A 17,220-nucleotide genomic window follows, 5' to 3' on the forward strand; every position below is an offset into this window, starting at 1 on the left:
GCGACTACACATGCCCTAAACAACAGGGAGGCTGGGGATTGGAACGGGGTTGGGGAGGTCCCCTGTGCTACCCCAACAAGACAAAAATGAGCTATAGCTTGCAAACCACACACTGGGCTCTAGTTTTTAACTCAAGAAACATGAGCCTGTGGGCTCATGGGAAGTAGACTCTGTTTATTTCTCCTTTGTCGTCTTGGTTTTAGGAATGTGTCTTTTGATCATTTCAGCCATGACGCACAAGCTACACTGCCTCAGTTAAGCTTTGCTCCACCATGGTTAACATGGAGCCCAGAGGCCAGAAGAGCGAGAAACCACTGAACAGTGACCCCCAGGGGGAAGGTGAGCCTCGAGGGCAGAGTAGGAACTGCAAGGACCAGCTCCCCTCCTTACCTCTTTCTTCAATGGTAAACTTGGAGGATCCTGAATCATTTTTATTAAAGGATGGGCACTCCATTTCCCTGCTGCTTAGGGTCCAAGATGCTGCTGTGACTGTTTAGGTAGCCCAGCACTAAGGAGCCGGGAGGCTGTGACACGTAAGATGCTTCACCTGACTGGCCCCAGCCTAAGCCAGCCAGATGACAAGGCCCAAAGAAATGACCTCTGTGTTCTCATTTGTCCTACCCCAGAGAAATTGATCAGAGGCTCTAATCAGAAAAACTTCAGCAATTTATGGGCCAACAATCGGGTTAGCAGTAAAACGTACATTTCTTTAAAAGAGGATCACTCACCCCTTGTCCCAGACAGGCAAGTGCAGGAATCACTTTCTCCTGGGCAATGCACTGCAGGATCCGGGGGGCTGAATAGAGTCCTCCCATGCAGGAGGCCAGGGATGAGATGTATAAGCCCAAAAGGAATAGGAAGCCCACTAGGGACACCTGTGTGAGAAGGCAGTTTCATTATCCAATGCCAGGTCCTGCTTCTGTCCCTTTCTACTCTCCCTGACACCCACACATCCACAACCCATCTAACCACACATTAAGTCCTCTAGATTCAACCTCTGGGATATATTTCCCGTATGCCAGTCCCATCCCACTTCATTCCACTACTTCAGTTTAGTCCACCATCACATCTTTATATGGTTCTCAAATTCAGTATGTGTCAGACTCATCTGTGGGGCTTGTTAAAACACAGATTTCTGGGTGCCACCTTCAGAGTTTCTGAGTCAGTAGGTCTGAGGTTGGGTCTGAGAATTTGGATTTCTAACAGGTTCCCGGGTGATGTTGATGCTGATGATCTGGGGACCACACTTTGAGAACCACTGGTCATTACAATGCTGTTTTCCTGCCTCTAAGCTCTCCCCACTCTGAATCAGCCCCTAAACCTCTGCCATAGTGACCTCTCTAAACTCAGATGTGATCCTTTTTTTTTTTTTTTCCTTTTTGTCTCTTTTCATGACCAGCAACGGATCGCAACCCTCAGTGTCGTGCCTGCACTGGACCGGGACCAGCAACAGGATCGCAACCCTCGGTGTTGCTCCCACACCTCGCTCAGCCAGTGAGCGGCTGGTCCGCATGTGGGATCCGAACCCTCAGCGGGAGCACCGCCGCACTTCCCAAGCGGCGCACTGTAGCAGTGCGCCACCGGGCCGGCCCTCAGATGTGATCCTAACGCCTCTGCGGCAAGCATAGTAATGACTTCCCACTGCCTTGACATATAAGAGCACTTCAGAAAGTTTGTGGAAGAACAGAATTAAAAGACCATATGAATCTTTCCATGAACTTTTTGAATACCCCTCATACAAAGCCCTTCATGTTCTGTGACCTCTTTAGCCCCACACCCTGCACACCGAGAGCCTTTGGTCAGCACGATTTCCCTGCCTGCTGGAACCCTCTGTCCACACTCCCTAATCTACTCATTGTATGTCTGTTGAACTCCTAATGTGCTTCAAGACTCAGCACAAACCTCACCTCCTCCGTGAGGCCATCCCCAATCCCCCTGACAATAGTGGTGGCTTCTCAGTGCTCTGTGGCACCTCAACTCAATGTTAAGATAGCACCTATCACACTGTCTCCTACTAATCTGGAGGCTTCATTGAAGCAGGTCTCCTGACTTGTTCACACCAGCATTTCTCAGTGCCCAACACAAGTACAAATGCTAAACGGGTGAATGAGATCCATGACCCATATGTCCCACAGGCACCAACTAATAGAATAAGAAAGGGAATAGCTGTTCTCCTTGTGCCATCTTGCAAAAGATCAGTGCTGCTCGCCATGCACCTGTGTCCCAGGCTGTTAGTCATGAATCCTTCTCACCCTCCCGAGCCCACAGGGAAGCTTCTCTGTTTTCTTGATTATTTGAGGTGTCCTCTCCATTCTACTTTAGGTACAGTGGCCAGAACTGTGTATTCCAAGTCCTCATTTGTCAACTATTGCAGATGGATTAGATTTAATTTTCAGCTTTATCACTTACGCTGTTCCTGACAAAGGCTCTCCTTGTCCATTTTTTACTTCCTTGCTTCAGTAATGTGCCAGATCCGTGTCGTCAAGCTACACTGAACACAAAGTCCCCGGCTAGACCGCTTTCCTGGCTCATAAATTATCACTGCAATAATTTGACTGACTGATGAACTCTACATCAGTCAGGATTCTTGACTGGAAAAAACCTTTTTTTCCAAAGAATAGATTTGTAGGACATGGCAGGTTCACAGAACCATCAGGAGGCTAAAAGATCAGGCTTGGAAAAGGGCAAGACCCAAGCCTGGAGGCACTCCCAGATTCCTCAGCACAAACAGTCTGACCGGGATGCAACAAACACCCCATTGCCCTGCGGATGAATTCTCACCGTCTCCTTATCTCTGCCTCATTCACTACAAGTGGAGCATCCTATGGCCAGACTAGACCATGTGCCCTACCAGAGCTGCAGAGGGACAGACGAGAGGTCTGGTCCTTGAGGCTTCTGTATACTAAATGGGGGCACTCACTCCCTTCAAGACCACACATAAGGTGGAATAACCCCCAAATGGCCAGAGAAGTGAGAGGCTTGATTTACAAGACTGTGGTCCACTACAAAGCCCCTCTCGTCTTTATTGCAGGGTGGATTACTTTTCCCTAAATGCATTATCTCATTCTTATCCCCAGTGAATCTCACCTGTCACTTTTCTTCAATGTCATGGGTTTCCACCCACCCTTCACTTATCATTTTATTACAAGAAATCAATGTCATCTAATGTTTCCCATCACTGTGTGTACTCTGATGACATTGTGTTACTTCCACCCTGTGAAACAGTTCATGATGCCCGTGGCTTACCTTGCCAGTCCACCAAGAGCTCCTCAAGGGCAGATCTGTTTCATTCTGAGATGCAATTATTCATCTATAACCTTTGTTCTGTCTTCTCTATCAAATGCATCCCATGTTGACTTATTTAAAATAAATATACAACGTTGAAATTTTATCAAGAGCTTTTTGGAAATTTAACTCAGTAGTTCTCCTCTCTGACTATACATAACAATCACCCCAGAGACTCTGATTTAATTAGTATTGAATGGAACACAGACCTCATCAATCTTTAAGAAGCCCTCCAGGTGACTCTAATGTGCAGCCAGTGTGGAGAACCGCTGGGCAGAGGACATTGCACCCACTGCATTCTCCCCCAAGGAATTCCTTAGGTGAGAGAGGCATGGCATCTCCTTGCACAAATTTTATTGCTTCTTACCCAAAAGGTTATATATATTTGTGTTAATTTTTTTTCTTTTTTTTTTCATTGAAAGCCTGTCCATTACTCAGTGGGAATGAGGCTCCCAGTCTGACGTCCTTCTGGTGTTGGACTGGACCCAGGAACCTAACGAGTCTCTGGCACCATGAGAACACGATGTGGTGACTTCCATCTTCGGCCAGTCTTCCTGCAGACACACCCTGGGATTCCTCCAGAACCCCCAGGGCTGGGGTCAGATGGGGGGTTGTCCAAGTATAGTGACTTGTTTGTGTCAGTTGTGTTTAGAATGACCTGTTCACTTACCACTTTTTTAATACAAAAGTATTATTCAATCTATTTTCTGAAAAATAAATGGAATGTTGATCCTCATGTGTACATAAATTATAAAAACTCCATTCCATCTCTCTCCTGCCTGGACCCTACCTCTTCCTTTCTATTTGTCATCCATTCACCCATTTAGGAGGCATTTATTGAGGACAGGTTATATTCCTGGCATGGTGCTAGGAACAGGACAAGGCTTTATAGATATAACAGTAAACCATGCAGCTTTGCCCCCAGCTCTTGTAGAACTTAAATATTTTCTCTATTCATATTGGACTGTAAATTTGCTAAATGTACCAGTGGAGGTGGAAGTGAGAATTTATTTGAGCAGATGTGTGTCAACAGTTGTTTTTTTAAAAAAATACACCTGTTTGAGCCATCATAAAAAGCTATCTTTTCAAAATATTATATGGGGCATGAACTACACTAATTTCTTTTTTCAGTAACTACTGATGATTAATTCCACCTCTCTGCTCTTTGTATTTTATCCCAGCTCCCATTTTGAGCTTCAGTCACTGAGGGACTTCACTAGCTCACTGACTGCTCTCTTCTCTTGAAGGACTGAATATAAAGTCACGTGCAGGGGGCTCATTCTGCTTCATCTGATTCCTGTGGCCCCTTGGTGTTAACTGAGGAATACATCCTGAAACCCTAACAATCCCAAATTTATTAACAGGCAATGGCTCCATAGCCCCTAGGTTTTCTCCCACATCATATTTCCACAGATACATGAGTTTTCTAATACTCGCCTCACTCCACAAATTGAACATCTCAACTTCCAGTCAGGTTTTACCTCTCAATTGACAGCCATTCTCCATTAAGAGACAAAGTGTGCTTCACTTCCTGAGAGGAAGCATTGTGTCCACGATGGGGACATAATGGGATGTGTCCTCTGGGACAGTCAGGCTGGGCTGGCTGCGGGTGCTGAGTGGCTGACTAGGCTCACTCACCAGCCACGAGTGCTGCCCTTTGCCGATCTCCCCAGGCACAGCTTGTGTCATGGGCTTTCAAAGTCCCTCTTGAGTACATGAAACCATGACTATTAAATCAGGAATGATTAGACTTTACTCTGTGGAATTCCCCATCTTCAACAAAGATACTTTTGGGGTATTTTTCCAACTTAGTTTGCTCTTATTTTGCTAATTAGCAAGCTCCAGGGCTCCTAAGGTACTTGGTCTTTTTGATCTATAATAAATATCTGTTTCCTGGGTGGTATACAAGTTTATTTTGAAACATTTATTTAATCTATTTAATTTCATCCCTACTAATACTGTTCTTTACACAATTCCTTTCTCTATAACTGAATAATATTGTGTTGGGAAAATGGAACAATTTGGTCAGGCTCCCCTTGCCTCAGGGCCGGATAGGGGCGGTGCCCTAAACATTGTGTGTGTGTGGGTGGAGTGAGTGCACCCACACGGGGCCACTTTGGCTGGTGTTTACTGCCTCGGGCGCCTGCCGGGCACGGCCATGTTTTTCTAGACCTGCAGCTTCCAAGGACCGCGTGGCTGGTTACCTAGCTTACAGACCTGTGTGAAGGGGTCTGGTGACCCAGCCTGGCGTGTGAAGGGTTTGTGACCCAGTCTGTGAACAGGCTTGAGGGGTCTGGGAGCTCCAGACCCTGCCCTAGCTCAACCATCGGCCCAGTCGGTGCAGGATTACTGGCAGGTAAAAGAACTGCAACAACTGGCGTGGTCACCTAGCTTTATAATTGGCATCACGAACAGGATTAAGAGCTAGACAATTGGCGTTGTGAGGATTCCAGGCCTTAGCTGTAGCTTAGCAGTAGCCAGACATATTGGGATTGACTATTTTGACTTTTCCTATCCAATTAAACATGATGAATTCATTGGGGGAAAATGTGTCCCCCAAATAAATGTTTCTATCTTTAAGGGTATCCCCATAGGAAATGTGGAGGGAGTTAAAATTTAATAAGCACCTACTATGTGCCAGGTATTACACTTTCATAGGTTATGTCAGATCCACCACAGTGTACTAAAGATTTTTAAGAAACCATAACATTACTGAGACTGACTCCCAAGAGCTGGCAAAAAATTCCTCTAGGATGGGGATAAAAAGTAAAAAGAAACTTCGAGAAACTGTGGGTGGGAAAACCAAATGATTAGAAATAGATCAGAGAAGCTATGGGAAACCCAAAAAGAAACAGATTAACAGAAAAACCCAAAGGAATTTAGGGCAGCCTGCAGCCATTGAAGATCACTGTTCTGGCAGGAAGTGCGAGAGAGAGAGAGAGAGACACACACACACACACAGATAGAGAGAGAGAAGCAAGTGTCAAGGGAGCATGTCTGATGGCAGGACAGACAGAAGTGCCCAGGAAAGCTCTCAGGTGGGCTGACAAACAACAGAGACCATAGCTAAGATGTAAAGCTGAGTTGCATGGTTTACTAAAACCACATCAGGGTGGCAGGCTGTGTCAAGTGACCAAGTAAAGAGAGTCTGCACTCATATCTCCCAAACTCTATGGTCTGGGCCTGCCCATTCTCCAGGGACCATTAGCAAACTCATCTGCGGCCCAGCTTACTGCCTGTGCACAGTACCTGCTACTGCAGTGGAGTCAGACCCAAGGAGGGACCTGGGAGAGCAGGAAAGCAGAAGCACTTTGGGGGAAAAGGCTGTGTGGTCCCCTTGGGAGGTGTTAGTGGGGGCAGCAGAACACCAGTTGCGTGCCATGGCTGGTTCCGTCACTGTGCATCTGCTTGCTGCACCAGCCCCTGCTTGCTTCTGAGAACCAAGAACAGTAGCTTTTCTTCCTTTATAGCCTTTACAGCCTTTACAATTGCCCATTCTTGGAAAGTCTCGTCCTCTCCTCTAAAAACGAAATCTCCACCTCTCATCCTAGCGTGTACATAATTACATTCCCACATATTATTGCCAGGCCTGGATTAGCAGGTGCCCCCACCTAGCTAAGTGCTTGCCTACCTGTCTCCCTGTCTGGGAAACAGGTGCCATTCCAAAGAAACTTCCCCTCTATTCACGTGTCTATTATTAGGTGTGGAATTTCCACCCACACAGGCTCTAACTGCTGTCTCTGGAGATGTTTTCACCCTATCACTGTTTGTGGCCTCCCTTGGATACAAGGCTGCCTGTCCTCCCACATACGCATTCTGAGCTTTCCCTGCAATGCAGGGAACAGAGAGGAGAGAAGAGCCCCAGCCCAGGGGATAATTTGCCTCACTTCATCAGATCAGAGTCTCTAATGATTGACAGGACCCTTGTGAGGGAATCCTCTAGAAGGAACCAGCTTCAGCAACAGGCTGAGTTGGCCAGCCACTGGCAAGCTGTGGGCAAGCAACAAGCAGTTCCTCTGGTCAAATGCACTTCAGCTGCCCCCCCGAGGCCTTCGAGTCCTCTAATGCAGCCGAGCTTTTCATTCCACGAGAGAAAAGGCCTGTGGGAGATGAAACTCCAGCCAGAAGAGTGCACACACCTATAAATGAAGAATATAGATTCCTTCCCTGACAGCAAACTTTGATACCTGGGGGTCTGAGACCTTGGGCCCTGGAAGGGGGATGTCAGTTCTCTCACTACCTGAACTGTTCCTCTTTTCAAAGCCTGTTTCACACTAAGGTCTAGACCCCTGAAAACAAATACCACTTTTGCATGGGTGTCTAGGTACCTTAAAAAGAAACCCATTCTAATATGAAAACTAAGCCAAATGTTTCTCTAAAAAAGTAACTTCACAGTTTCCTGCACTAGGCTGCCCCAAGCACTGGCCCTCCATGAAGATCAGCAAGGCTGCTTTGCAAAGCCTCACAACAGAGGAAAATGGTACTCTCTCTTAAAATATAAGCGGCAATACTCAGGAGTTAACAGTAAGAAAAACTCCCTAACCAACTACATTTCTCTGAAAAATGATGGGATTCTCAGGATCCGCTTTTCCTCCAGGAATTTAGGAAAGGTAGGAGTTTTGGGGGATTTCCACAAATGTATCTGACAATCTTAATCTTGCAGGTTGTAGTGATGCCAAATAAATGTCCTTGGTGTTGCATGACCTCCAGCCTGCTAATGGAGGCTATGGAACGTGAGGAATTTGCTAATCTTCTCCCAGCAGGGAGAAACAAAGATGTTGCAGCCAAATCAACCTGGAGAGTCTGAGATTGTGGGGAAAGCCAGAAGGGTCAGGGTCCTCAGGAACAAGGCGGGCTCCTGCCCTGCCTCCCACCAGGCCCTCGCCCTGGCTCTGGCTCCCATTGTCTGCCTCTGCCTCCCCGCCCCCTCCTCTGACCACCAGCCTCCTCCTCAGTTGCTTCTTGTGAGCAGCACTTTCTGTTCATGGTAGAAGATGAAGCTATAGGCAAAAATGAAGGGCTTGTGTAGCTGGGAATTTGGGGTGACTAGATCTTTCTGTTTCTGTCCTGATTTTCGACATGAAGAAATGTCCTAATTATCTATCACCTGCATTTGTTGCCTCTCTGGGTATTGTTGCCTGTTTCTAGGGCTCCATAAGCAGAACCTGTGCCTTTTCCATTATTTCTGGCCCCATAATACTTCAGTCCTGGGCTCAAGACAAGATGGATTCCCAGACAGGACTGCAAAGGGGAGGCAGCTGCTGGCTGATAGGAACACATAAGTGACCCCAAAGGACAGAGTCCTTGGGTGGCGCAGGACACACCCACCTTTTCAGCTATCAGGAAGTCATAGCGCAGGGCCTCTCGGGTACAGATGGCGCCAAGCAGGAAGGTGAAGATGATGTACAGAAACCACCTGCAAAACCCAAGAGCACAGCAGAGCTGCCCCGGACTCACCCATCCCCATCCTGACCCCGCCCCATTCAACCTCTGGTTTCCTATGGGAACCTGTTGCAAAATTAAAAAGGCCAGTCATAAAGCCTCCCCAGCTGGCCTGCAAAGGCACTTTTTATACTATTTCTCCTCTAGCATATTCCTTACAAATAAAAAAAGTAATCTTTTTTTGTCTATTATATTAAAGAAGAAAAACGCACAAAGGGTGGTAGCAGTGGGAAAGTGGGGGCCCGGGTGGCCTTGATTGCCAGGATTCAGGCCAGGGCTGACCTGCAGCCCCATTCCCCCCCTTCCCCCAGCAGAAGAACAGGTCGGTGATCCTTCAGGCCTCGAAGTCCTGCTGGTCTTTGGATCACAGATGATAGAGAGGGAAGCCAAGTGTAAAAAGGCAGAGCAGTGGCCTGGCTCTGTTCCCAAGATGCCCCGTAACCTTGAACAAGTCACATGATCCCTGCTGTGTCCTCATTCCCATCTGGGCAGTGAGAGGATGGGCCAAAGTTTCCTCCAGGGACCTCCCAGCTGGGACTAGAAACAAGACAGGCTTCTCATACAGAACCCTCTATTCTCTTTCCTTCCCAATTCTCAACTCTTTTTGTGTTGTCTTCATTTTCTTCCCAGTGCTATTGCCTTATTTTGTACAAAGCTTGGGGCCAGGTGCCTGATTGGTAGCAATGGTGCCATTGCAATAAGCTAAGAGCAAACTTAATTAATTAACAATATTAATATTTTTAAATACCCTGGTTAAAATAATACAAGCACTTTTAACTTCTCAAGTCATCATCATGTCTATGATCTCACTGCCTCTGCACACTGAAGAAGCAGAGAAGCTTCTTCCAGCGGTACAGAGAGAAAAACAGAAGATACCAGAAGATCAGAAACAGACTAAGGCCACCCAGCCTGCTAGTGTGAGCAGCACAGTGTGAACTAGAACCAAGAAGCTGGACAGCCTTGGGGGAGATACAGGAGGGGCTAGTTGGGAGAAGAAAGACAGCCAGTGTCTGCGCCTTTACACTTAGTGTCTCCCCCACCGTCTACGAGGCGCACACATTATCATCATCCTCATTTTACAGAAAAGGAAATGGAGGCTCAGAGAGTCCAAAGTCAAACAGCCAATCAGTGGCAGAGCTGGGAGGCAAACCCTAATCTGTCTGATTGCAAAACTCTCCATCTTTATGCTCCCTCCAATGACCCTGGAAACTCAGTGGTTAAAAAATCCCCAAGTTCCAAGTTGGGGGTGGGGGAGAGGAAGGGGTGGGAAAGAAAGGATTTGATCTGTGGTCTGCTAATGACACTCCTCCTCGGCAGCATTCCCAGGAAGAGGGTATGAAAGGGCAATGTCTGAACCCACCAGACGTGAATTTTCCAGCCCACCGAGTGTTAAAGGAGGACAGGAATATGAAGCAGATCGGTCACAGTCAGGGCACTCTCAGAACAATAGGGCCATCCCCTCTTTTGCCTGCAGTTTTCTCTCCCGGAATTTTCCAGCCCACCGAGTGTTAAAGGAGGACAGGAATATGAAGCAGATCGGTCACAGTCGGGGCACTCTCAGAACAATAGGGCCATCCCCTCTTTTGCCTGCAGTTTTCTCTCCCGCTGTCCCGCACTGAATGCCATGAGGGGAACTTACGAGATGCCAACAGCTGCTAGTGAGCCCAGGGGGATGCTGGCAGCAGGCTCCCGGAGGTCGCCCCCCATGTTGAAGCCGGCCATGACTCCTGAAAGACACCCAGATGGGGGACGGAGTGACGCAGCATGCTCCACGAATCACCTTCCCAAGGCCTTCCCCTTCCCCTCTCTGGGCCCTCTCCTGGAAGCTATCCCACATCAAGCCTTCCCATCTGCAGCTCTACAAACAGGCCCATTCTCAATTTCCCCTGGCAACTGGGAGGCATCTGCGTGGCCCTGAAAGGAACCTTTGTGGGTTGGGTGATGACTGGGAGGAAAGCCCTACCAGCTACAAAAGCCCAGTGAGGGAGGCGTCTTGCAAGCCACACCAAGATCCTGCTACTGCATGCTGAGCTCTGCCTTCCCAGCTAGGACAATGATACCCTGAGGCTCGGCATCAGCAAAACGCCAGGCAGCCTCCGGCAGCAGATTTCCTCGCCTCTGCTGCATATTGAGTGCACTGGGCTTTCCGGTGTCCTTGGGTTCAGGTGCCACCCACAAAGCTCCAGAGCTACCACAGGGCTCTAAACAAACTCCATAATACAGTCCTGATGTTACCAACACTGAGTCACAAGCTCCTCATCATCCCCTCCATTTCCAAGATCACTAATGAAAACGAATTAGTGTGTGATGGTGAGGAGGGGGGTGCTGTCTTGCCATACAGACACATCTATGAGAGCAGCAAGACAATGTGTTCTGATCATCGAACCAGGGTCCACCCACAAGTACTCGAACAACTGGCCAGAAAGCCTCCCGGAGGGGTGCATCTCCAGTGTGCCTTGAAAGCGGGATTTGAATGGGCTGAGGGATAGGAATGGATCTAACACCATCGTGACAGATTTATGAACACTTTCAACCTGATGGGGCCTATACTAACTGCGTTTTTAAAATTTTGTTTAACCCTCACAACAACCACATCAGGAAAGTAGAATTATTTCCCCATTTTATAGAAAAGTGTTCAAAGAGGTTAATAATTAAAACCACTTAAGGTCACACACTAGGATTCAACCCTGGTCTGTCTGGCTCTGAAAATTATGTTCTTAATGCCTCCGTTATAATGCTTCAGGGAGTGCAAGTGGAGTGAAAGCTTTGGAACAGAAAGTTAAAGTGGGGCTATTTCAAAGAGAACCCTGAATGTTGGACCAAGAATGAGGCCTGAATATACTTTGACCCAGGAACTCCATTACTAGGATATTATCCAAAGTAAATAGTCAAGGAGATGAGTAAAGATTTAGCCCAAAATGTTTATAAATGCTTGTTTATAGGAGTGAAAACAGAAACAACCTAATGTCTAAAAACAAAGGATTGATGAAATAAGTGATAATATATCTTTCAATAAATACCAGGTCTCCAATATTGTCAGGGATGTGCTGTGATATGTAGAGATATTTAAAAGCTATTGTTCAGTTTTAAGAGGCATATTAGAAAACAGAACATATGGTTTGATCCCATTGTTGTAAAAAAAAAGATAGACAGATGTGTAGAAAAGGAACTAGAACATATTTTAAAATGTTAACAACGCTATTTCTGGGTGATGGAAGAACAGATCTTTTTTATTTGACTGTTTATATTTTCTCAATTTTCTACAGTGATCGTTTTGAAATGTGGGATAAATAATTTTTAAAGAGTTTTTTTTATTTAAAATGACCTGTAAGGCACATTTTCTTTCCTCTCCCCCTCCCCCAAGATCCTATTAAAAGGGCAGTAAAGGGGGAAAATAAATAAATGCCTATAAGCAAAGAGTATTTGGGAGGGGGGACCCTAAGTAGATGAAAGGTTTCCACAAATGTCAGGAACATAGAAAATGGAGAAAATGATACAGAGTGAAAGGTATAGAAAGGGAAGCCTTGGAATTCTTCTCTAGAGGATCTTAATACACTATTTGAGGAAAACCAGGGCTGCTGGTGTGGAGATTTGCACCCCAAATGAAGATCTGCTCAAGAATCAGCCTCACTCACAAGTGTGTGGCAGTCAGCCTTCCTGGGAGGGAAGGGCCTCAGCAGGGAAACAGACCTAAACACACCGCAGCAGGGGCAGTCCACACTAGTGACCAAGGGTCAACAGATGACCAGAAACAAACAAACACATGCATAAGTAGAAATGAAACAACCAGGCTGGACAAAACATAAATCAGGATACAGGAGAAAACACTAATTAGTTGCTCCAGATACATCCAAGATGAATATTCTATCTGTAAAACAAGAGATGCTATGAAAAAAAAAATACAAGAACAAGAAAGAACTTTGGGAAAATAAAAATACGATCACTAAAATTGAAAATGCAATACATATGAAAGATAAAGTTAAGTAAATATCCCAGCATTTAAAACAGAAAGATAAAATGGGTACAAAATTTAAGTGAAACAGAGGAGAAATCTTGGAGTTACAACATCTAACCAAGAGAGGATCTGGAAAGAGAGAACAGAAAAAATAAAAGAAAATAAACAGATAGATAAGGGAAATCAATTTCCCCAAACTAAAGAAGACACAGTTTTCAGATTAAAATATCACACCAAAAAATCTAGCACAAATAATAATAATAATAAAATCCATACATAAATGTATCATTATACAATTTCAGGAGAAATCCTGAATGCCTCCAAAGATAAAAACTGAACACTTACAAAGGAACAAAAATTAGAATGGCACCAGACTTCTCATCAGCAACAGTGAATGAATGTCAGAAAACAATGGAGCACAGAGGCAATTAAAAATTTTTAATTTAGGGCCGGCCTGGTGGCGCACTGGATAGTGCGCCGCTTGGGAAGTGCGGCGGCGCTCCCGCCCGAGGGTTCGGATCCCACATACAGACCGGTTCCCGCTCACTGGCTGAGCGAGGCGCGGGAGCAACGCCGAGGGTTGCGATCCCGTTGCCGGTCCCCGGTCCGGTACGGGGGCAACACTGAGGGTTGCGATCTGTTGCCGGACACGGAAAAAGACAAAAGACAAAAAAAAAAAAAAAAAAATTTTTAATTTAAAAACTCTGAGGGGAAAAATATTTTGAAACTAGAATTTTAGTCAGTTACTAATTAAGCAAAAGTAAAGTAGGCAAAAGCTCAAAAAATTTACCTCCCCATACTGTTTCTGAGGAAGATACTACAGCACATACTCCAGCAAAATGAAGATGTAACCACAAAGGAGGAAAACGCAAGATTCAGAACACAGTCGTGATAACTCAGGAATGAAGTGAAAGCCCACAACAACAGTTGTCCAGCAGAGAAACCAACCAGCAGGGATTGAAACTGAAGGATGGAGGCCCCAGAGGGATGCCTCTGGATAGGAAATGGACTCAACACAATGGACAGTATGATTAACAAACTGAATGATTCTAAGGATATGCTGACTGTACATTTGGCAACCAAGAAAAAAGAAAGGTATTGAAACTCAAGGAAAAGTCAACAACAAAATCAAGGTCTAAATATGAAGAAAACTAAAATGTGACATGAGCTTAAACAACTAAATAAAGGTAAGAAAAAGTAACCCATTTGACCATAATACTAGGAACATTCTTCCCTAAATGGCACAAGGACATCAGAATCACAGTGAAGGAAATGGAATTCTGGCCCACTACTTTGCTCTTCAGTGAACAACAGCTACATAGTCCTAGTCGTGTACACGTTTATTGTTTTCTAACTTCTAAAATCGACCTATAGGCCAAGCACAGAGGATATAACTATAGTTACGAAACAATACCAATATTATCTACTTTGACAACTTAAAAGTAAGGCGATACATAACTGATATTGAGAAGTGAAAAGAGGGAAGAAAAGTAGAGGGAAGAAAAAAAGCACTAACATTTTCATCATGGTAATGTGCAAAACAGAAACCCAAGTCCCACGATCTTTCACTCAGGCCCAGCTGGAATATTACAGGCTTCAATTCATTCAATAAGAAAACTTGAAAGGTGATTCAGGCAATGCCTTTTGAGCCATTAAATTTGTTAGGTAGATGAAGAAAAGGCTAGCAAATACTTATATAACAGTTGCAATTAATTTTTTTTTCCTTTTTGTCTTTTTTCATGACCGGTAATGGGATCGCAACCCTCAGTGTTGCGCCCGTACCGCGACCGGCAACGGGATCGCAACCCTCGGTGTCGCGCCCGCACCGCGCTGAACCAGTGAGCGGACCGGTCTCTATATGGGATCTGAACCCTCGGTGGGAGCGCCGCACTACCGAGTGCGCCACCAGGCCGGCCCAGTTGCAATTAATTTTAAGTAAACTCTTTACTGATTCCGTATCTTTTTACCATAAACTTAAGTTTCTAAGGGTTTGCTAAGGAGAACAAAGAAATTTCCATTAACGTGAAACAGTTCGACTTCATATCTCCAAACACTTAAGACAAAAAATGCTTTTTAATAGGTGCATGTGCGTATGTGGGGGGGAGAAACTGTGTTTATACACTTAAGTTGAAACTACATTTTGCATGGGATTTTGCTCATTCACCTGCTAATAATCAACTTGTAATAGCTCTCCCGATACTGCGCTATGAACTCAAATATAAACGGGTTATGGAGACCGCCTTAAAATTAGGACAATAACTAAAGCATTCCTTGTAAAAATATTTTACATATTAAAAAAACATGGTTCTAATATAATAATCTTGAAACACAACATAGAATCTCAGTTTCCCACACCAACAGTAAGGAGTGAAGGGATATAGCCTAAAATTGATAAAATAACAGAGATTTAAGCATCCTACTTAAAGTGATCAAGGCAATCAACAAAAGAAATAAAAATAAAAATATAACTATCAAAAATCGAGAATGGATGGGGAGTATGTAAGTAAGCTAAACTCTCATATTTCTTGGCATGGAGTCAATAGATAATGTATGACTTTGATTAATCAAGTTATAGGCATAGAAAAATGAATTAAAACCTCAAAACAAACAAACAAAACCAACAAAAAAGTTATAGGCATAAGCATACCACTTGGTGATACACAGTTAGCTCCCAAAGTATTAAAAATGATTAAAAGTAGTTGCCCCTATGGAAGGGTATTTGGGGTGGTGGGGGAGGGGTGAGAGACGATTGCTTTGTGTTACAAGCTCCTCTGTACTGTTTTACTTTTTGCCATGTGCAGGTCTTATCTGGATCAAAAAAAGAATGCCCAGGACCTGCTTTGCTCCCATTAGTGCTCCTGGGACCAACTCCTGTTGCTACAGCTCTGCTCAAGGGCCGGGGCCCTGCTGCTTACTGCCAGAACCATCTGATGCCAAGGGCATTCCTGGCTGCATCTCCATGTTTACCAGAATCCTAGACTCTAGTTCCATCCATTAATGCCACCTCTTCCTGGACTTCACAAATCCTGACTCTCTGCCAAGGTTCCCACCTGCACCAGGTTTACTTGGTGCTGTGCCTCCCCTGCCAGGCCACATTGCCTCCCATCCTCTGCCCCCAAGCCCCTGGCAAATTTTATGTCCATTCACTCAGCCTTGTGAGATTACATACTGTTCTTTATTCCTTGCCAGTTTAGTACCTCCTATAGTTTGTCATGTCTTTTGAATACCTTCCTTCAGGTCATTTACAAAAGCGAATGCAAGAAGACCCATGAGGACCCCATGGCTATGTGCTTCTGCCAAGGAAAGCGACTGATCCATCCTAATTGCTTCCTGCTTCCAAACAGTCTCTGTATCCGTAACAAATGCCCTTTCCTCCTCCCCCACATCCTTTACCGAGGTCCTCCTAGTGGACCTGGTGTGGAGTACACTGGGATCCTGGTCAGTGAAGGAGAAAGGACTGATCCCGACACAGGCCACCCTCGGGAATGAGCCAGACCCAGATATGGCTAGGAGGCTGGCTTTTGAGATAAAGCAGAAAAGTCAGAAAGTGTATAGTCAGTATCACAGACACTGAAGGGCCAGAGACTAGGAGATAAAGGCACCTCATACTCAACCAGAAGCCTGGTGGGTGATTCCTGGTGGGCAGCATGGGTGCTGTGTTTCCACTGGTGAAGTACACACTTGTTGGATGGGCTCGCACATTGTGGCTATCACTTCCAGAAATTTACCCTGTGTTAGTACACAATTCTTGGATAGATGTTCTCCAGGTGTGGTGAATTATAAATGTCTTACTTGCCAGTTAGAGCTAGAAAAATTATTTTGATTTAGGTTTTTTTCACCCATTAAGTGTTATAGAGATCCTCTAGTTTGCTTTCTTTCTGCTTCTGGTGCAAATTTAAAATATTATTGTGAATGTTAGAGCTAGATATAGGGTTTGTGCAGTTGAACAGATACTATTTTCCAGAATATTAGTGTCCAGATGTTTTACAAATAATACACAAAAAGAAAGTTCCAGGGCCGGCCCGGTGGCGCACTGCTACAGTGCGCCACCTGGGAGCACGGCGGCACTCCCGCCGAGGGTTCGGATCCCACATGCAGACCGGCCACTCACTGGCTGAGCGAGGTGCGGGCACAACACCAAGGGTTGTGATCCCGTTGTCGGTCCCGGTCCGGTACAGGCGCGACACTGAGGGTTGCGATCCGATGCTGGTCACGAAAAAAGACAAAAAAAAAAAAAAAAGAAAAAAAAGAAAGTTCCACAATTGAAAAAAAGGTTGGAAAAACCTTGATTAAATACGATTAGAGAGGTTTTTACTGCTGGATTTACAGTGCCTATATATATATGCTAATATTCTCAGTCTATCTCTATGAAGGGAAATAGAGCACACAGTATTTCCGAAAACTGATTTGACATTGAACACATTTTTTTAGGAACCAAACCCAGTACTCCTTTGAGAATTTCTTGTAAGGGTGGTCGTGTGGTGGTGAACTCCCACAGTTTTTGTTTGTCTGAGAAATATACTATTTGCCCTTCATTT

At 45.2% G+C, this 17,220-nt stretch overlaps 1 protein-coding gene across 1 annotated transcript in view; it reads right to left on the bottom strand.

Annotated features, from left to right (window-relative positions):
* LOC103607102 (solute carrier family 12 member 8-like) overlaps positions 1–17,220 on the bottom strand; it is a 46,048-nt gene that overhangs the window by 5,034 nt on the left and 23,794 nt on the right. The window contains exons 3-5 of the mRNA XM_008591651.1: positions 10,367–10,454; positions 8,614–8,701; positions 729–875 (exon numbers count right to left, since the gene is read on the bottom strand). Coding sequence (XP_008589873.1) covers positions 729–875; positions 8,614–8,701; positions 10,367–10,454 — 323 coding nt within the window. The remainder of the gene's footprint in view (positions 1–728; positions 876–8,613; positions 8,702–10,366; positions 10,455–17,220) is intronic.

This window comes from Galeopterus variegatus, unplaced genomic scaffold (genome assembly GCF_000696425.1).
Source record: "Galeopterus variegatus unplaced genomic scaffold, G_variegatus-3.0.2 Scaffold7126, whole genome shotgun sequence".
Taxonomy (NCBI): Eukaryota; Metazoa; Chordata; class Mammalia; order Dermoptera; family Cynocephalidae; genus Galeopterus; species Galeopterus variegatus.